The sequence below is a fragment of the Zingiber officinale genome, chromosome 10A (genome assembly GCF_018446385.1).
Source record: "Zingiber officinale cultivar Zhangliang chromosome 10A, Zo_v1.1, whole genome shotgun sequence".
NCBI classification, from domain to species: Eukaryota; Viridiplantae; Streptophyta; class Magnoliopsida; order Zingiberales; family Zingiberaceae; genus Zingiber; species Zingiber officinale.
Genome location: NC_056004.1, coordinates 2,474,908 through 2,496,492, shown reverse-complemented (window position 1 = coordinate 2,496,492; position 21,585 = coordinate 2,474,908). Strand labels below are relative to the sequence as shown.

Sequence of the window (21,585 nt, the reverse complement as noted above, 5' to 3'; positions counted from 1 at the left end):
AAGCCTTTGACCATCCTCTAAGTCAATTGTTGACACAACTTAACAGAGAAAGTAGTTTCACTGATGACTCATTGAACTAAGTATTTAACTTCATATCAAAAGGTTGCAAATCTACTAACCTTGAATTTCTGTGCATGAACAAGAGTGATTCCTAAAAAGATAAAGCAATGAAATAAAGTGAAGACAAATCCAAACAAATACAAACAGTAAAGAAATATAAAAGAAACAGTTTAATTCAATCAATCTGAATTTCAGCCAATATTAATCTACGTCAATCCTCGACAACGGTATTAAAAACTTGATATGGACAAACCGCAAGTACACAGTTATGTGGTCAAATAATAAAGATCAAATCCACATGGAGGGATGATTGAATACTAGCTTACTAAATAGATTTAATAGTCCGGACTAAATCAGAAAATGATTGTCACGAACTCAGATATCAACGGTTAAAATGGAAATAGAAAAGAAAGAGAAAGACAGCTAGATTAGTAAGACAACAAAGCAATAGTAGTCCAACTAAAAATGACCCTCTCAAAAAGTAGTAATGCAGTAGAAAAACGATAACAAGGTAGAAAGGGATGCAATTAATTAGAGAGAATGATTCTAAGACTTCAGTTTTACTTTTATGTAAGTAAACACTTAATTTAAGTGTGAATCTTTATCCTCAATGTTGATTTGTGTAGGTAGATTATTTAGAGTGGATCAAGTTAGGGATTGTACTTAAGTAAGGCCTTGTAACGATATATATATATATATATAAACGTTGAATTAATTTACTAGTGTTAAAATTGTGGCCGCTAGCGGCTGGCTGCGAGCTTCTGGGTTGGCTGCAACATCGCAGCTGCCACGTGTGCTCTAGAGCCAAGCGGCTGCCAAATTGCAGCTGCCGCGCTCTAGAGTTTGTTTTTTCTTTCACGGTAACAGTTTGTTTCCGGCAAGAAAGGATTCAATCCGGTTAGAAAAATAGATAAAAGAATATTTTAGAAAAATAAGTTATTGATTGACCAATCAATCAAATTTAAATGTGTTAACATTTCAGATCAATCAATATGTATGCTATTTGGTAAAAAACCAATTTAGATATGCATTTTAAATAATTTGCTTTTTAAAAAAACTGAGTCAGTAATATGAAATCATTATCAAAATCTTGGAGGGACTCTCATAGGAGAAATTAGAGCAGCATCAGGAGATACACTACGATATTGTGCACGGATGTTTGCGCGTACATCCACACCAAGAAATACAAAATTAATACATCTTTACTCAGGAATAAATACTAAAACAAGATTCCCATAAAGAAATGTTTTAGATTGAAAACAGAAGATGGTAACTGTACAAAACGAATTTTGACTTATGATTGCTAATACTATGATCATATCGTTAATTTACAAGATAGTAATTCCCAGCATTAAAGAAAACCTACCTAAATACAGCACGCAATTTCCGGAACCAGCCCTGAGAAAATAGAAAACCCTTCAACTTGCTGAATACAAATTGACAACGCAAGTAATTTGTCAGACATCAGAAATCGCATGATTCTTACCAAGAATATACCATTCGACTAGAATCATTAAACTCATGGTTCATTGTGCTTGGTTTATATAAATAATTTAAGGAATGAAATTGACAAGGGATAAATAGGAATACCTATTCTTTAATTTTGGTCATTCAGTGAAATAAACATCACATCCAAGTCGAAAATAGTCATTCAGCTAGAAAGGAAAAACAAATAATAGGATGCACAAAGAAACACAAGGGCTTTCCAACAGGAAATATGGAGCAGAATAGAAAGGGATTATAACTGTACAAGAATGAATCTATAAGCACAATTCTTGCAGATTGCATGGGAATTAGAGTAGAATTTAAGGTTTATAAGTGTAGAAGAAGAATCTATAAGCATAATTCTTGCAGATTGCATGGGAATTATGGAGTAGAATTGAAGGCTTATAAGTGTACAAGAATGAATCGATAAGCATAATTCTTTCAGATTGCAAACTCAAGAATGACTGGAATCAACATGGAGTGCATAATTTAGGGGGAAAAAAAGATACCTAGCAGCAAGGCCATAATAAGATACGTGTATCAACCTTAACTTTGACACAGGCCCACAAAAGTTGGGAAAACCCACCATGGAGAATAATTAACGCCAGTATTGGGCCCATCGATGGATGGTTTCAACCATTTGAGGGAACAGGGCACTAACACTCTCAGTTATGAGATCCTGGAAGAAGTGTATGGCATCTTCATCATCCAGATCCAAACGGAACTTTTCTTGAACCTAAACACAGATGATCAGATTGTGAACTTGTATATTATTTGATATTCTTACTGAAATACAAACCATGAAATGAACCATAAGCACACCTTCAGAATGCCTTTTTCAGGATCAGAAGCAATGTCAGGGATGTTAGAACCAGCTATCAGATGAAAAAGGTTCAATATAAGGTTGCTGGATTTCCGCAAAATGTTGTACGCTTCACAACAATAAGATTTAAATCTTGTGTAATATTGGCTGCAACGGAAGAGCAAACTAAATTATGACATGCATAATGGTTTTTTAAAGGTCTAGCATCTAAACTTAGAGGTCAATCCAACATGCACACATTAAACAATAGACAATTTCCAAGAGAAACATTCAAAATATTTTGAAGATTAACCTCCATCAAATATCAGTGAATTTATATAGCTCACAGAAGATTAACCTTGTAATATTTCATCTGAAATAGAAAACCATTTACTAGGTAGCCAATAGTAATATTATAGTCAATGGTTCAAAAGAAAATAGAGGCACGTTCGTTCATGGGAATGTGTTTGTATGGATGCTAATAAGATAGTCTGCATAAGGACTCAGAGTAGACAACTGGTGAGTATGCCTCAAACAATTTTCAATTACATAAGGTTATTCTATTCAAGATCACAACACTACTCTTCAGCCTATTTGTTGATATAAGATAGATAGGTTAGAAAGACAAAAACCTTCTCCCATAATACCAATCCAGCATTAAAGTTGTCCTTTCTTCCTCAATTTAACCTTCATAATGGTTCTATTTGTAGTAAATACAAACCATAATGTTTTGCTGTAAGATAGGTCACATTGCCATTAGATCCAGAAATCTAATCATAATTAAACATCCTAACATAAAGGCAACTGATACTTCAACTACAACAACAACCAAGCCTTCAACTACAACTGATACTTCAACTGTCATGGATATTCAATCAACAAATTTCCTATTGAGGATGATTAGATGTATAGATAAATTTTCCAAATATGTAATCTTAAAACTATTGTATTACTGACCATAAAACATGCCCATCAGTTGACACATCAGATTTAGAAAAGTCGAATCTCGAGATGGTAAAGCTACACCCCAAGGACAAACTACTATGAAATTTGGATCCTATATAACTTACACTTTAATTAACAAAACCTCTTCAGCAAATGATATTTTCTCTTGACTAAGCGGTGCAACATTTGATTCCAACCACAAATCTAGTGTCTACTGCCAGGGGATTCTATTCCATTTTTGAACCCTAGGAAAGGATATATCACTAGTAAAATCATTTAAATATCTACTAATTATGCTAAATATAATTTTCTCCAGTCATGTTTTTATCTAATAGTAAATAAATGTAGCTATAAAAATGATAAAATGAGAGAAAAAGAATGTTAAGATGATATGGCTATTCCAAAAAAAACACACAAGTTAAAATGGATCAGAATTGAGGTGTGAAAAGTAGAGGGAAATCAAAGAAAAACTATGTTTTAATGTAATAAGTGATCTAAAAGATCTAGATATTACTAACAATTTAACCTTACATATAGTTCAATACTAGACCATCTAAGTATTCTCAACATTTATACACTAACTTTTTACATGTATTATTTCCTAAGTACCCCAAACACTACCATGTTACATGTAAAGAACGAGTAGCTATACCATAGTATTACATTAATCCAAGAAAAGAATTAACGACAAAATATATGATCTTTTTGTTCAAACTTTATAATGAGTATCCTTCTCCTAAAACCACATGTATTTTTCAATTAAAAACAATTTGTCCTAATAAATTCCAAGCATGAAAGTTCAAATTAAGTGCTAAGGCTTGAAGGGATTCAAAGAATCCATTCTTTTTACTAGGAACAAAGAATTGTCATCTCTTGGCAAATCAATAGCTAGCTTGTTTTTAGACCACTCAACACTAGCATTATAAACCAATAACTGCAATTTCATGCAGTGATGTGCTGAATTTTTAAAGGGTTAGTTACAGATTGATTGTTATGAAATTGAATAGATTAGTTATAAAATTGAATAAATTAGGACACTGTTTGTTAAAGTAAAAAAAAAATAAGAATAGACAAGATATTTTTAGCCATTAATCTGTTTTAAAAAATTGTGGTGAGCTGTTAGTTGACAAGCCATTTAGCACACTGGAACTTTAATCTAGCGATGTGCACATAATTCGAGTATGAGATCATGAAACGTGTTGTTGCCTAGTATTGCATTAAATAGTTGTGTGCCATTTGGCATCACAGCCGTTAGTAAGGCCTGTGACTCAACCATCTACTTCTAAGGAAGCATGTTAAGGTAATTTTCTAGCCATACCAATATTCGACAAGAACAAAGAAGCTATCAGTCTGCTATGACTATCTCTAATGTCATAATTTGCAAAACATTTTATGAATCAAAAGAAAGATTAAGCATATTTATGTTGATTTGGCAAAGCTATCATCAGATTCTATACAAATGGTTACTATCTATTTGTTCCATAAATATTTGTAGTGCATAATTTGGTCAAACAAGAATTCTAATAAATGACCCAAGCCAGTGAAAGGGTGATTCAAATGCCAAAAAATCTGAGAATTGCAGGATACCCATGGAAAATTACAGCAACATAGAATTATATGCATCATTTCAAAGTCGCAAATTTAGTTGTGCCTATATTAAATTGGCAGGCATTTCATAAATATAAAGAATACATACTATCTTAGATGTCTCAATATACCTTTCAGCTCCACCCATGGCCTCAACCATTTCCTTGCAGAGTTTCATGGGTGGTGGAAATGGCTTGGGATCTCTACCTAATATATAGCCAAAGTCCACATGAAAGAGGCGACCATCATCTCGGAGGAGGAGGTTGTCCAAATGCCTGAAAGTCACATTAGAAAAATGAAAGGTAGGAAAATTGAAAAGTATACAATAAAAGTCAGTATATTTACATTCTTCTAGAAATCAAAGAAAAAATTGATCAAACAGTTGAAACAAAGTGCCAAGGTCATGTAAAATATTTAGCCATAAGGTTGATCCTCATTTCAATTCATAAAGAAAGCATGAGACACATTGAGGGATGTTCATCCAATTCTATTGAAACTGTAGCAAAATATATAGCAGAAAATTTACTCAAACGAAACATGTGGGCAACAATTCACTATATTATGCAGTCAAATGCAAATTTCTCATAATATGCATTTTGAAATAATTACTTACAACAAAGAAAAAAGAAAGGAAAAAAGAAGTAGACAGACCTGTCTCCTATCCCCAGTATGTATGTAATAACTGAGTAGCCAGCGCAACTCTTGATAAATGTTTCAAGACATTGAGCTGTTATGCCAAATGGTCCATCTTCATCAGGGTGAAACCGTTGTAAATAGCTCACAATACTACGGTCTTCTGATAGAATCTAAGATGATACTATAATATCAGTATTTTCATAATATGTAAAGATACAATGAACTATCAACAAGGAAAAAGTATATTCTTGGCTAAACATTTTCAAGTATAAAACCTGCTCCTTGAGAAGCAAATAAAAGCATAATCTAAGCAATGTTTACTCAGATAAAAGACAAGTGTTAAGTGTAAACTTAATCATCTCCTCATCACTACAACTCTAAACTCAGTCCGTACTGGTCCAAGTAAAATATCTCTCAAATTTGGTAATAAAGTAATTGAAGAAGCAATGTTGATTCATGTACATTAAGCAGTTACTGAATGTACCCTAATTTGGTAATATACTAATTAATCAAGGTTCTAGATACCAGGTAACTAAATGATCCTAACTGATTCATTAAGTTATAAATTTGCTTTAGTTGATTGTTTCTTCTAACCCAACTTATTGATAGTCTTTATCCATGATCTAGTGTAATAATATAAAAGTGTAAAACAAGTCTAAAAAACAAATTTGTTGGCTAGAGAAAGATCACAGATAACTCCTCTTCCGAGGAATTAATTTTTATGTTCTCTATTATTTATCTTTAACTATTACTGCAAAAAATTTTAAAAAATCACCCTTCAACTACCTACACAGCTCACTATATTTAAGATTATTTTCAACTATTAACAACATTAAATGAAGCTCAGAACCTCATATGATGTATCATTACCTTATTTCATGCATTTTCTTCTGAAATATGAAGATTCCGTTAATTGTAGCCATGTGTTATCTGGTTAATATTGATGTATCAACCACTTATACTCTATAATAATTATTTTGATCATGACACATTTGAAGATGGGGACAATTATGTAGTTATTCCAATTATAGATAACCCTCTCTACTTATATGTATATTATTTTATTATTATTTCACACAAAACCCTTGTGAATTTATAAGATCTCAATCAACTTCTCAAGGCCTTGTACTTTACACCAGACATTATGATACAAAATTTACAATCATGTGAGTAGAACACAAAACTAATATGTTCAAGAAAACAAGTACTGGTCATAGCATGATACCATGCCAGCAAAATAGTAGTGCAGATTTATTTATTCACAAGTGACTAATTCAATATTGTCAGAACATCAAGATACCTGTGCAAGAGAGCTGGATGGGACAAATTCTAGCATCCCTTCATCTTGCCCAGTTGCAAGAACTTTATATGGAGTTAACTGCAAGTCCAGATTCTCCAATTTTAGCAATCGATCCATTAGAGACACCATTTGGATAACCTGTGTTAACACAACCCATCAAACTCTTTAAGTCATTAGAGATTCACTAAGGTAGCACATGAACATACATGAAGCAAAAACAGGAAACAAATTAATATAATTTTTCAAGAACAAATATTCACCATTGAGAATAATATATTTACATGTTTACTGTGTTCCTTGAACCTTTTTTCCTAGCCCTGTCTGTTTGTCTTGGACACCAGACATCAGGCTCTCATAGGCACCTTCACATGTAAAAATTTTTAGAAAATGAATTCCCAAACATCTAAATTCATATGCCTGTGAAAACTCTTCCCAAGTGAGTCCAATTAGCATAGCTTATTTAACAGTTGTATGCATCCAAGAACCAACATCAGATGAAACCTCCTAGTTACATTGATCACATGTAAAAGTTGTTAGAATATGAAATGCTGCACGCCTAAATGGATATGCATGTAGCAAGTCTTGTCTGAATGAGTCCAATAATTAACCTAGCCTATTGAACAATTCAATGATTTGGGCAAGTCTATCCCACATCTTCCATTTACCTACAATATGATCTCTAAAAAGAAAAACTTTTACATAACTGAGCAGCCTGAGCTCAATTATTCCATAAGAGAGATTTGTAGAACATAAATTATTGCTTAGAATGTCAAAACTTTATTGTGACTAAAGGTCGAAATTCTCACATGATTTACTTTAGCAAAATAGGAAAGAGGGCATGATCAGAAACTTTTGTATCCAAATCTAGTGGATACATGATATAACTATCTTTTGTTATATGTTTGCTAGGTTATTGCATCTAAAACAACATGCATCGGATTGCCAAAGGAGGATAAGAATAATGTCATAGAAAACTAATCAATAAGAGGTACAAAATTCAAATTTAATAAAACCAAAAAAAAGGAAACCAACCAGCTGATCTTGACGAAGATCATCCCCCTTTTTAAAGATCACCTTGCAAGTTTCACCACTAAGGGTTCTAAATGTAAGACGCAAAGGATGCAGTGCACTTTTGAAAATAGACGACTCTGCTGGTACAATTCCAGTTATCAATGTCCCAGGAGCCAGAGGTGATCGAATGGGCTAACACAATACAAATAAGAAAAGCATGTGTTAGACATAAAGATACCATAGATATACAGCTAACCAAATTCAGCTAATGGTAATAATACCTCGTCAAAATAGGTAAGCTCACTAAGAAGTCCAGTAAGAAGATGTCGTAACTTCTCTATTTTCTTTTGAGTTCCACCACGTACATTTCTAACATCCTTTGTAATTGAACACAGCTGAGCTATTAGGTCGGTTTGGCGAACCAAACTCTGCCATAACTTGTATCCATTTTCTTCTCGACTTATACCAACTTGCAACTGTTCACAACAACAGAAATTGTGAGCATTGAGATTCAGAAGCAAGAGAAGATAATTAAATTTTAAAAATTTCAAATCTTTCTTGAACTTTCAAAACTAAATAAAATTCTAAGATGACTTGGTGGATGATCCATCACTATGTGGTCCACAGATAACCAATGTTTGATCATTTCTTTTTAAAATTTTCAACAATAACCTAATAAACTCTCAGGTATCTTAGGTGATAATCCTTAAGGGAAAGTAAAAGTGACAACTAGAAGCAAATAACTCTGGTTTTAATCTTGTTCAGATACAGGTACGAAATTAACTTTATAATTAATTAGCATAAACCCTAATAGAATTGTGCATGTTAAACACAAAAGGTCATGTACTCATGTCGTTCCCAGGATAGATATTCTAGTATAGCTTCATGAGGTTCTGCACTCATTCCACAACAGATGCGTAATCAAATTTAAGCATTACATATGTACCTATGAGTTGTGACCAAGTCCACTGTAGTTGTTGACCTGTATGATGCAATCTCATGTTCCACCCACTAATGTGCAATTAAAGCTCAAAGAACAAGACCACAGGATAAGAATAAAGGAGAGATTTCTGATCATAACCTAATCGTGTTCCATTGCATCCATTTGTTCTTATGAAAGATATATGCCCTCAAAGAAGTGACAAGTCTCTGACACAAATCAGAACATTATCTACCCACCACTCTATAGGTAAAGAAATAACTAAATTAAAACTTCATAGAACTCTTCCACAATGTGTGACTGTTTAACAACTACACCACTGGTGATTTAATCTGTGTAATATCTGGCATGTTGTTCCTCATTTAGCATGCATAACATTACTATCTACCTGGACAAGGTTCTTGTCATCAAGTACCAAAGGGGAAAACATTTTAAAGCATATTTTTCTCTCTTTTAACAAAAGAAGCAGACCATCTAGAAATACATAGTTGCAAACCTGGAACCATATTAGGAACATGCCACTGGAAATACTCAAGGTAGAGCAACAATCACAGATAAAGGACAGCTCGGTGCATGAAACTCCTACCAATGCGGGTCCCGGGGAAGGGTTGGACGACATTGGGTCTATTGTATACAACATTACCTTGCATTGCAATAAGTTGTTTCCACGACTCAAACCCGTGAGCTCCAAGTCAGACGGTAGATTCAACAATCAAATGACATGAGATTCACAGATGTTACTCAAGATTATTTCAACAATCACAGATGTTGAAAAATATATATATATATACAGATTCATAGCCTTATACAAGATTGGGATGGAAAATCAATGACAATAATTCATTATTCCCTAAATATGCAACTGGTGGCATTCCTTCTAGGGATGCCAAATAATTATGTGATCTCAACCTACAGAATGACATGAGACAACCTAAACGATCTAAAAATTGCATTACATACACAAAGAAGTAACTTCTGGCAATCAAGGAATAACAATGAAATGAAATTTAAAATCTGACCTTCATCATGTTGTCTTCCAGCATATCATAAGTACAGTAATAGCGCTTAGCATAGGCAGGATCATGAAGCTCAACTGCTACATACCAACGAAGGAAGCTAGCTAGCTCAATATTTGATAAAGCTGCAATGTTTTAAAATGGAAAAGTTTTAAAAGTAAAGACAGAAAAAAGCATAGTGAACTGAATAGTACGGAAATCTTGATAGATGAAACTTGAAACTTCAAGATCATATAACTACCATGAAAATGGGATTCTTACCTACCCAAAAAAAAAAATTGCATTCTCATCAAGTTCATAGACAAGTAACAATATTCATTTACTAGCAACAGTTTCAGAAAAGAATGCCAATAGTCATCCAGCAAGCACAATAAATTGATGGCTGTTGAGCAAAGGGTAGTCAAGGTTTGAAATATCAATCTATATTGAAGTTTTAATCTTTGACTGAAATGGTACCATTTTAGCAATGTGTCGAGCATCAGTATACTTGAATGTGTCAAGATCAACTCATGAGTTTTAATCATATAATGTTCTTTTACTTACTTTGTTTAGTTCCAAATACAAATCTATAGCATTAGAAAGTTAATTGAGATTAAAATTTTAAAGCAATTAGAGATAAAATATAACTAAGCATTAAAATGAGTGTCGCGAATAAGATAAAAATATTGATTTGAGTAGCATCCTAGTGAGATTGTACTTATAATTTTTAATGTAGATTAAATAAAGCTTATAGGGCATTTGGCAATGGAGCTAACTTATCCATGTTGATAAATATATCTCAGTTAACGACAATTGGAATTGGAGATGACATAAGTGTAATATATGGACAGTTTCTGTGACTCTGACCTCCCCTCCCTTTACTATTGTTGTGCTTTTTCTCCCCCATTCTTTTTTTTTTTAGTGTTTCGTCCCCTTACCGTCGACAAACACAGTTGAAAGATAAATGATGGAAAGAAATTCTTCCTTTCTCAGTAGGCTCTAAGCGGTATCAATTAAGGTAAGCACTGTAAGATGTAAACACAGGTGATACAATATCATTCAACTGTCTGCCATAATTTCACTATCAGTCAATGATTAGAGCAATACATTTCTACTCTGCCTACTGTGCTGACCAGTACCCTTTGGCACTTGAAACCAAAGGTAAGAATGAGTAATAATAATGTAATCACGTCTAATGATTCCATGGATGTATTCTCATTGTTTAGAGAAGTTATAGGTAGTAAAGAAACATGGTATCAAATTGAATTTCTCACAACTAACAAGAAATCAAACCTCCAAGAATTGTAAACAATACGTGCATTAGGAATCAGCAGGCATCTTAATGCTATTACTGAAAAATATCTCCTGGGAATGAAAGGACTGATTATCTAAAATTTTAATTCTATGGAGTCACCATTGGTTTTTCAATATATGTGCAGTCCCGAAGAAAAAGCTAAAAGACAATATTAGAGGACTACACAGTGTTTTAGTGCGATGGACAAAAGTGTCACTCTCTACTCTTAGTGAGATGCAGCAGAAAAATTTTGTTTGCCAAGCAGGGTTACAGAATTACCATACCTACACAATTATAAGTTGTAACAAGCAATTTACACTTTAAGATGAATGAAGCTCAATATTAACACATGATGGTAAGAAACAACAACAACAAACTGTAGCTTAACAAGGAGAATATACTCCATCTACATTAAAGAGATATATATCTACATTCCCAAATCCATTACTTTGAATGCTGACTTCATTTGTCAATTGACCAATTTATCATCCACACAAACAATTTGCCAGCAATTGACACATGTCAAGAACAATAAATACCAGGACCAATATGCCCAACCCCCTATTTAAAACTCCATCTAAAATGCCCCAACAGTCAAAAAAGCTAGTTTGAGGTATTTAAGTCAAGTGCTTGCTGCTTCTTTACTAAAAAAAGAGGTTGTTATCTGTGTTATTCTTTGGGATAAGGATCAGTTCATGTGAGTTCGTGCTTGCTCTCAATCACAAATTTGAGGTTGGTTAGGGCTTCCACATGAGCTTGGACTTGATGACAATAAGAATTCCAAGTTCTACATAAGCAACCATTGTTTGATCAAGGATATGTACTTGGCATGCACACATAGTCCAATCACATTGGGTATGTTATATTCTTCAATGAAGGATTTGATGAGAACTTCATTCTATCAACCCTTTTTCTTTTATTTAATTGGCATCTTGGCGATACTATGATGATAAGATACATTAAAATTAAACCATCACTTCTCTAATCATGTTTTAAATTAATATAAGTTTGAGAAAAAATATGGATAAAACTTTACAAGGGCTCTAGACTATATATTGATTTTATTCCACCTCAAGTATAAATCCAAATTGGAATATAAATCATATTTTGGAAGTTGTTTTGTGATTGATTTTACTTCACTTAAATTGCACTTATTCTTTTAAAAGAAAAATAATTATTTTCAATTTAATATTATTTACCTTTTGATATTTTTTATTCATATATTCAATCAAGTGTATTAAATGTGTATTCAATTGCACATGTAGACATACAATCTGTGTTCGTAAATCTAATTGGGCAATAATGAACATCTCTAAAAACTCCAATTTGATATTCAAAGGAAGAATAGTCCCAAAATCAACAAATATAAAATATCCTAAATAAGGACTGTGTAGCAAAAATGAAAGCAAAGCAAGACTGTTGATCCAATAAAGACAATTAAAAGTTGAAATGAAGAAAAGACATACAACGTTGCACAAGAAATTGTGCCAAACGAGACTTATCAGTTCTCTCAAAGCGAAGAGCCTGGACCAACTGAAGTAAATAACATTTGAGTTCCTCATCATCAGCCCTCTCAAGGACACTAACTGCATAAGCGCGAACCTGTATGGATATTTTGCAAGAAATTTATCTATATTTATCATCAATTAAAGTGCCATATCACAAGGAAATGCATGAAATTACTCAATATTAAGTTTATTTAAAGAAAAAACCCAGCTATTTCTAGTAGTTACTATTTTCAGAGGAAGAGACAAAATTGATTACTTGAAAACAAGGATAAACTCTAAACACAATAATAATAGGAACATCATCAGTTCTAGCAGTCACCAACATCAGTGTTGCGTATTTAATCTTCCAATGAATCTTTACCAGTCACTTAGATAAAGTAAAGTTGGTTGCTTTCAGTTAACAACTAATCCTATCATAAATCTGAACGCCGGGGACATGTCACCACATAGGAATGCACTAGTTGGATAGTCATTTAAGCACACATCTAGAATAAGGCAACAATGTTATACATCCGTAAGAATTTTTCAGTTATAGGAGGCCCAGAAAGAAAGAAATAATGTCGAGACAAGGGGTGCATACTGACTAGCAGATTTTTTTAAGAACCAAGCACTATGCATGTTATGTCAAGGTTAAACTAATTATCATTAATTTAGACTTCCAGTCCGCCAAACTAATATAGGTTAGTTTTGCATTGGCATTTCAACAGTGAATTGGCAGTATATTGAACACATTGAACATACAGAGAACCACAACATCTCGAATACTCACTTCTTCACTTTCAAAAACAGGAGACAGAAGCTCCAATGCATCAGTAACATCAATGCTTTCCCACCTTCCCATCAAATCAATTGCTTGTTTTGCTTCCTGTTGAGCATATTCATATCAAATGCCAGGCAAGCAAACAATTGTAGAATTTATATATCAGAAACATTTAAATTGTGTCTTAGTGTAAAATATATAAACTGATATAGTTTGATAAGTGAGTAGATAAATACGATTTTTTACTTGTGCTTGGAAGGAAAAAGTAGATTAATTTTCAAGGACAAGGACAGCCATAATTGTCAATACCACAAGATCCATACAAATAGGGGAAAAAATGAGAAATGGAACGTACAGCAGTAAAATTGCAATTTTTTTCCTAAAATGAACCCATTACCTCCATTTTGGAAATAAAAAGGAATTGGATCTGATTTAGATTTCAGGGCTGGGGTTTTGCTTCATGGGAAACAACAAAATTCCAATGGTCCAAGGGTGATATCAGGTTTTAAAAAAAGGCATAACTTCCAAAGTAATTCCAATTCCAGTTAAGGATAGCAATCAGATCCTAAAGTAATTACTATTAGATGTGTAAATGTGCAAGGATAGAATGCTCAAAATCTGGATGCTAGATCAATTCACAAGATAATAACCTGAATATCACTCCATTCAACACAACGTAAAAATTTAGTAAGAGCTCTCTTCTCCGACATCAAAGAGAAACGAAATTTCCATAACAATTGTCTTTCATCGCCAGTCAGTGTGCGTGTTGGAGGATACTTCAAGATTCCCTGTATCAGCCTACACGCCAAATTGCACAATTATTAGTTAAAAAATGGAAGCATCAGGTTCAGCGAATAGAATGCTTTCATACAGAAGTAGCAAGACATCGCTGTCAACAAATGTTGCACATAAAACAATCTATCTTCTTTTTTTTGAATTGCTCGAAGACCAACAAACTGTTAAAGAAACTTTATTAACCAGAGTACATTCAGTGATGTGTATGTATGTGCACAGGAAGAAGGATAAAAGAAAGGCAACCATAAGTTATTCAAGGTTCTTAGCCACACGAATTGCATCCTGAAAGACTATATCATATCATTAGCAAGGTATTAAATTTCGTTCCATGTTGGTATGGGTAAAATTTATTGTTTCACCTGCCACTCGGACCATGAAACTTACTCAATATTCAAGATGATGCAAGTGCCACTAGGTGAGGACCAATGATTGGCAATAGGGCTTAGAAGGTTTTGTGATGAGGTGGCTTACAAGATGCAGAGCTTCAGCAATAGTTTCTGGCCTCCTCAAACCAAAACCAGTTCAAGCCACAACAGGATGTGAGGGCTAAGCTTACATGATGGGATGAATCATGAGGTGAACATGAGGGTTTGTGCTAACTGCACCACTGTTCCACAACCCAAGCCATTACCTCCTCCCGCTCTTCTTATTCATTTGTTATGGCTCTACATAAGTTTGAACTTGATTCTACATCACAGCTTTTTTTCTTCAATGCCTCTGGCACATGTGTCAACAAGCCCAGCACAGCACCAACACCAGGACTATCTCACTTCAACTAAGGTCGGAAACCCCAACTTGGAACAATATTTCAAACATTGATCACTAGTGCCATTTATAAATATGAATAATCTTTTTATGAAATTACCATCTTTATCTTTTTTCTCAGGGATAATTAGTAATTGAGGGTGTATTGAGGCTTCAGCCAAATGATCTACAGCTGAAGCAGGATGTCTAAAAGGGGATTTACAGGAATTTGGTCTGATATGAGTTCAATTTGTGTTTATTTTGGTTGATTAAGGGTAAGAGCAGGTGGGAATCATCTTGAATTCACTTTTGGGCTTGAATCAGGCTTAACTTACATTTGTATTGGACATTTTAGAGTTGTTGCAATGATAAAGTTGTTGCGGAAATACAGGGTAAAGCTGCATACAATAGACCCTTCCTCGGGACCCGCATTGCCAGGAGCTTCATGCCCCGGGCTCCCCTTTTTTTTTTTGGACATTTTAGATCTGAACCAATGTTGAACTAGTTAAACTGGTCTGTCTCAGATTGGATAAATTTGCAAGTTAGGTTTTGTGCTATCGATCACTTTTTCCCAACTCTTGTACAACCTTCTCCCTCTCCACTCATGGCACCAATCCAAAATCCAAACCCTCCACTTCTCTCGCAATCTCACACATATATCTGCCATCAATAGTCAACTGCAAAGCCTCACTGCATGCAATGCTCTCTCCACTAGCTTCATTGTCTCACAACCCATCATCACTTGTTGTCTTTTGTTGCAACAGCCTGATGTCGGCACCTAGCAGCTGAGATCCTTTTTTCTTCTGCTGCTTGGGTAGAAGCCCTAGCCACATCCCCTTTTCAAGGTGCACCAAGCAGTGAACCATCTGCCCCCTCGCACCTCGTGCCTTTTTCTTTGATGTTTATCTTTGTTCATAATTGTTGTTGACTTTTTTCTATAACTTTCCTATATGTGAGATCTTATAATGTATGTTCATAGTTTCATATAGCTGTGTAGTGAAAAGTTACAACATGGAGTTATATGTTATATCATGCTAGACTATTACTTGCATAACTATTTATGTGAGTTATTATGCAATATATATATATATATATATATATATATATATATATGAAGTTTTATACGATTGCATGATATTAAGAGCATCTACAACGCGGCGTTAAACGCCGCGTTATAATGCTACTGTGCATTAACGCCGCGTTGCAGGATGTCAACGTGGCGTTCAAAAGCTTGAACGCGTTCAAGCAATTGAACGCGTTCAAGTGTTCGTGGGGTGGGCCAGGGCGGGCCCACCCCATGTGCAAAATTTTTTTTTTTATTTTTTTTACCAACGGCACATGCAACGGCTTGTTAACATTTTTTTTTTTTTTACCAACGGCACATGCAACGGCTTTTTTAAATATAAGTTTTTAAATAATGATTTTTTTAAATAACAGATTTACATTTTTAAATTAAAAAATAAATAACGGCTAGTTATTTAACGGTTACTTTTTAACAGCTAGTTAACGGCTAGTTTGAAATTTCGACTATAAATATCCATCCATATGTGCACATATTTTCATTCTCACTCACTACTCTTTCAATTTTACTCTCTAAATTCTCTCCCCATCTATTTTTTCAAATTCCTACCATCTTATTTTCTATCCGAAATGGATGAAAATAATAGGGCATTTTTTACAAATTTCTTGAATTCTACAAACATGTCGCAAAAATATTCATCTTCCCAAAATCCACAAATTCCACCAAATTATCAATACCCACATCCATTTCCCAATATGTCGTTTCCTCCACAAAATCTTCAAAATGTCCACAGTTTTGGAAATTCTATGAATCATCTGAATTATGCCCCTCGAGGTCCATATCAACCGCTTCCAACTAAATATTGGCAAAACATGAGCCATCCATATTTCACGCCGTCGGTTGTTCATGGATATGGTACCCCGCACACAACTGGTATGTCTTTCACTCCTTCGATGTCGAATGAACCTGCAACTCCGACTTTTGTCCCGGAGACTCAACTTTCCGACCGTGAATCCCCAATTGAGGTGGTCAATTTAGAAAAGACGGTTTCAAATGCTGAGGGTACAAGAAAGCGTTCAAGTTGGACAAAGGTTGAAGATGAGGTCTTAGCGAGAAGTTTTGTCACTATCAGTGATGATCCAATAATCGGCAATGATCAAAAGGCGGATGCTTTTTGGGGACGGGTTGCAAGCTACTATAATGAGAATCTTTCCCTAGGTTCAAACACCAGAAGTGCAAATGTTATACGGTCACATTGGCACAATACAATCCAAAAGAAGGTATATCGATTCAACGCAAATTACAATAGTATTTATAGTTTATATCGAAGTGGTCACAGTGATGAAGATATATTGAGGTTTGCATACGAAAAATATCTATCCGAAAACAACGGTGTTGCATTCAATCTAGAACATGTGTGGAGAATTGTCAAAGACCGTCCAATGTTTACTCCATAGTCCGCTGATCACTTTGTGGCCACAAAGAAGACGAGGACCTCAGAGTCGGGAGCAAGCAACACCTCCTCCAACCAAGATGTGAGTATAGACCTGGATTATGAAGATACTCGTCCAATGGGGCAAAAGGCAGCAAAAAGAAAGGGAAAAGACAAAGTAAAATCGACCATGGAGGATCTGACAGTAAACTACAACAATATTATCACAAAGTTCACTGAGTACACAAGCGTGAAGAAGTCCGAAGTCGATTTGAAACAAAAACAACTCGAAGTAGAGGAGATTAAGGCAAAAACTGCATTGTCCAAATCTGAAGCTAAGAATCGTCGCTTGAAGTTGAAGGAGTACGAAATATTGAACAAAGACACCTCGCAGATGACAAAGGAGCAGCTTATCATACATGAATGTCTATGCAAGGATATTAGGTCAAGATGGAATATCTGAATTGTTTACTTACGTTTGATCCTGTCCGAATGCTGAATCAACGGACGCTGGGCACGTGGCGCTCCCCGGCTGCTGACGTGGATCTTCGACTGGTTGCACAGAAGTCGAGCCGGGAAGGGGTTCCCGGCGGCGACCCTCCGACGCTCAAGTCAGGCAAGCAAACAGTGAAAAAAGTGGCCCCAAAGATGTTGAACGCGTACCTCCGGCGAAGTATAAGGCTCTTTATATAGAGCGGTGAAAGAGCTTATGCACGTCCACCGAGGCGCATACGTGTCCACAGCCCATACCTCGGTATGTGTTTGTCAGAGAGCTTACCTAACGCCATACTGCTACAGTCCAAGCACGTCTTCGATGGGACAAAAGAACACCTCGCTGTCAGACTTGGAGTATGGCCTAGCTATAGGACTTGACAGCTGTCATAAGATGTTCTTGTCTTTCTCTACCTACCACAGGCCGGGGCGTCCGTTCGGCCGGCTGGACGTTCGGCCTACCGTTTGCATCGATATGCTGGGGAGATTTTCGGTAGGGTGCTATGTAGGGACTGTTAGCACTATGTTACCTTATATCTTCGGCCAAGCATGACTTCCGCTCAGCCCCTCGTTACTGTTCAATCGAGCGCCGGAATCCCGACTCCTATCCGGCCGTCCGGGCCCATCCTTCTCCGGTCAGCCGCCCGGTCCACCTGGCCTTTTGACTTCCACGTGGCGTCGACCCCTCAAAACAGGGGCCCCCTGTTCTATCCGCCGGATCACTTGCCTCCCCTTCAAGTCTAGTCGAAGGAGGCGAAGTCCGACTGACTGGACTGCCGATCTGACTGAGTAACGACCGCTACATTAATCCGCTCGACCAGGCTTAGGGATGCTCATCCGTTCGGCAGTACCTTGCCCGTGCCTTGCGTTCCCTTGGAATCCATGCCAAATCCTTTCCCCTATTGCCCATCACGTGTGCTGCGCACGGTAAGGGGCGATCATTAAATGCGACCTGCATCTGGCTGACACGTGGCGATTATACTCTTGTCAGCGTATGGCGGTGGCGTCACCTCCGATGGGACATCCGCCGTTTGAAACGAACGGCTGGATGATGGCCTCGTTCTTCACGACCTGGATCGGACGGTGGAGGCTGCTCTCGGGCGGCGATATAAAGTCCGCGACTCCTTTTTCGCCGCATTGTTGCTTCGTCTTCCTCCAGCGCCCCTCTGCTCCTTTTCTTCCCCGGCGACCTTGCCTTTCAACTCTTCGGCAACCCCCAGGCCCCAGTCGATCATCCCTTTTGATTGTAAGACTCTTTTCCTCGCTCCCTACGTTTTCTTCTTTTTGTTAATCGTTTCATTCAGTCGGTTTCCCTTCATTCCTTGCTCGAACCTTCCCTTTTGGTCCCGCATTCTTGTATTTCGACCATGACTAGCACCTCGCAGTCGACCGGCGGCGCTCCTGGTCTATGGTACACGACCATGGAGAGCCGTTTCGACGAGGAGGACGCGTTGCGTCTTGCTCGAACTTACGATATTCCTTCTGACCACCACATAGTATTAGCCACACCGGCCGATCGGCCTCATGAACCGCCGCCCGGCACCGTTCTTTTCTTCCGAGACCAATTTTTGGCCGGGCTACGCTTCCCGCCCCATAAGTTTTTCTTGCAAGTCTGCAACTACTTCCGCATCTCACTCGGCCAGCTAGTTCCGAATTCCATAAGACTGCTAAGCGAGGTGATAATTCTATTCAAGCTAAACGGCATTCCCCTAGACCCCAAAGTTTTCCATTACTTCTACTACCCCAAGCAAGCTGAGTGGGGTACTTTTGTTTTTCAATCTATGATTGGTTTCGTTCTTTTTGATAACATGCCGAGCTCCAACAAACATTGGAAGGAGCACTTTTTCTACTTGCGTTTCCCCGAGCCACCGACCTTCCGTATCAAGTGGCAGACAGCGATGCCAGCGCAACCAGAGCTCGGCAAGTTTAGAGGCGATGCGGCCTATCTTCATGCAGCCGATCGGCTGATCGGCCAGCGATATCACATCGACAAGCTGCTCCTTCCAGGAGTAATGTATATATTCGGCTTGTCTTCTACCCCGGCCGATCTGCCCTGCAGCATGAATAAGTTCCCTTGTCTTCCCGTTTATTTTGTTCTAACTGATTTATTTTTTGCTTCTGCAGCTGAAGTTATGTGGCGCGCTAAGGCAACCGAAAAGCTCAAGCTGAAAGCCGCCAATATTGAGGCGGTAAAGGATAGGGAGGTCGCCGAGCGGGGCTCGGCTTCAGCTGGTCCGGCCAGCGAAGAAGGTGAGGGGACTCAAACTGTCCCCGAAGCCTTAGACGCTCCTGCTTCTCACGACGAGGCCACGGGCGACATAGAACCCTCTGCTCAAGTCGAGGTAGAGGGTCGTTCGGCCGACGACGTTCCTCTGGCAACTCGGAAGCGCAAACAGCCAGAGGCAGCCTCTCAACCAATTCCATCCGATGAACCGCAATCCGAGCGGGGCGACGAAGCTCCAGTGTTACCGGGACGGTCTCTATCGAGAGTACCCCGACGCCGCTCGGCTCTCCGAGGGCAACCTCTGAGGTGCCGCCCTCCAGTCCTCCAAGAACACTGCGACGTATTAGGCGGTTGGGCGACCGTCCTTCTTCCTCCACCGGTGAGCCGTCCGGTAAGGCTGCTGCTTCTAAAGGTGATCCGAGCGGTCCGAAATTGATAAAAATCGTCTTGCGCCTCCCGTCGGAAGAATACATGGCGGCCGCTGATCGGCCTGTTATCCCCGAGCAGCAAATCACGCTCACTAGTCCCCTTGCCAAAGCTTGGGAGGATGCTCGGCTTAGAAATGCCATGATGACTCCTGGTCAGCTCGGCGACAGCAATTTACAACAGGCGACCGGGGTATGTTCTTTTGCTTTGTTGGTTATTTTGGATCAAGCTTCTAACTTGCTCATATCTGCTCGCAGAACTGGGTGGAGCAGATTGCCATCAGCAATCGCCTAGCCGAACTGGAGGACGAGCTGAAGAAGCTCAAGGCCGCGGGAGACAGCAGACAATCGACGGCCGCTCTGGAGAAGGCCAAAAGGTTGCTGGAAGCCGAACGGGGTAAATCCTTTTGCTTGACGAGCGAAGTGGCCCGCCTCGAAGCCTTGGTCAAGCAGCGGGACAAGGAAGTGAAGACCGCGACCGTCCGGAAGCTCAAAGCCATCGAGGACATGGATATGATGAAGGTAGAGAACCGGGGGTTAGAGTAGCGCGTCAAGGAGCTGGATGCCCTCCTGGCCACCGAGAAGGAGAGCCGCTCGACCGATCTGCTTAAATTTGAAGGAGATTTGAAGGATCTCCATGCCGCCAACGATGCTTCCCGAGCCGCGCTCAAAGAGTATCAGGATGGGGAGTCGGCCCGCTCTGACGAAGTGAGGGAGGCATTTGTCCGCTCGGATGACTTCGGAGAGAAATTTACCGACAAGATTTCCCTCACTTTCGAAGAGGCGATCAAGGCGGCGGTGAATTACTTGAAGACTAAAGGTCACCTTCCCGCCGAGCTGACCATTCCCCCAGAGAATCTGGCTACCGTGATGGGCGCCATTCCTGATGCTCTTTTTGATTTTGAAGCGTGAGGAGTGTTTTTTATCAACTTTTTTGTATCCTCGCCGTTCGGCAAAACTTATTTTTACTGTAACTTCTTTTGTTTGCCCAGCGCTTGGCGTAAATAGATCATCTTTCTGTTCTTGCAACTTTTGTTTTGGCAAGAAATTTTTCTTTCGTCATGTTTAAAGTGTTCTTTAAAACTCCTCCGCTCGGCTTCATACTCTAACATGAGCCCAAGCCGATTGT

General features: G+C 37.8%; 1 protein-coding gene across 2 annotated transcripts in view; it reads right to left on the bottom strand.

Annotated features, from left to right (window-relative positions):
- Positions 1-1,297: 1,297 nt before the first annotated feature.
- The window catches only part of LOC122026322 (phosphatidylinositol 3-kinase, root isoform), a 34,460-nt gene continuing 14,172 nt past the window's right edge, over positions 1,298-21,585 (bottom strand). Inside the window, exons 8-19 of one of the 2 annotated variants that reach the window (XR_006124105.1) lie at positions 13,974-14,121; positions 13,333-13,428; positions 12,522-12,657; positions 9,786-9,907; positions 8,108-8,302; positions 7,848-8,018; positions 6,816-6,953; positions 5,531-5,685; positions 5,011-5,154; positions 2,368-2,515; positions 2,055-2,281; positions 1,298-1,458 (exon numbers count right to left, since the gene is read on the bottom strand). Coding sequence is in view for 1 of the 2 variants with exons in the window: in XM_042584995.1 (XP_042440929.1) it covers positions 2,144-2,281; positions 2,368-2,515; positions 5,011-5,154; positions 5,531-5,685; positions 6,816-6,953; positions 7,848-8,018; positions 8,108-8,302; positions 9,786-9,907; positions 12,522-12,657; positions 13,333-13,428; positions 13,974-14,121 (1,591 nt within the window). In the remaining variant the exon portion in view is untranslated. The remainder of the gene's footprint in view (positions 1,459-2,054; positions 2,282-2,367; positions 2,516-5,010; positions 5,155-5,530; positions 5,686-6,815; positions 6,954-7,847; positions 8,019-8,107; positions 8,303-9,785; positions 9,908-12,521; positions 12,658-13,332; positions 13,429-13,973; positions 14,122-21,585) is intronic. The other variant, XM_042584995.1, reaches the window with a different exon arrangement.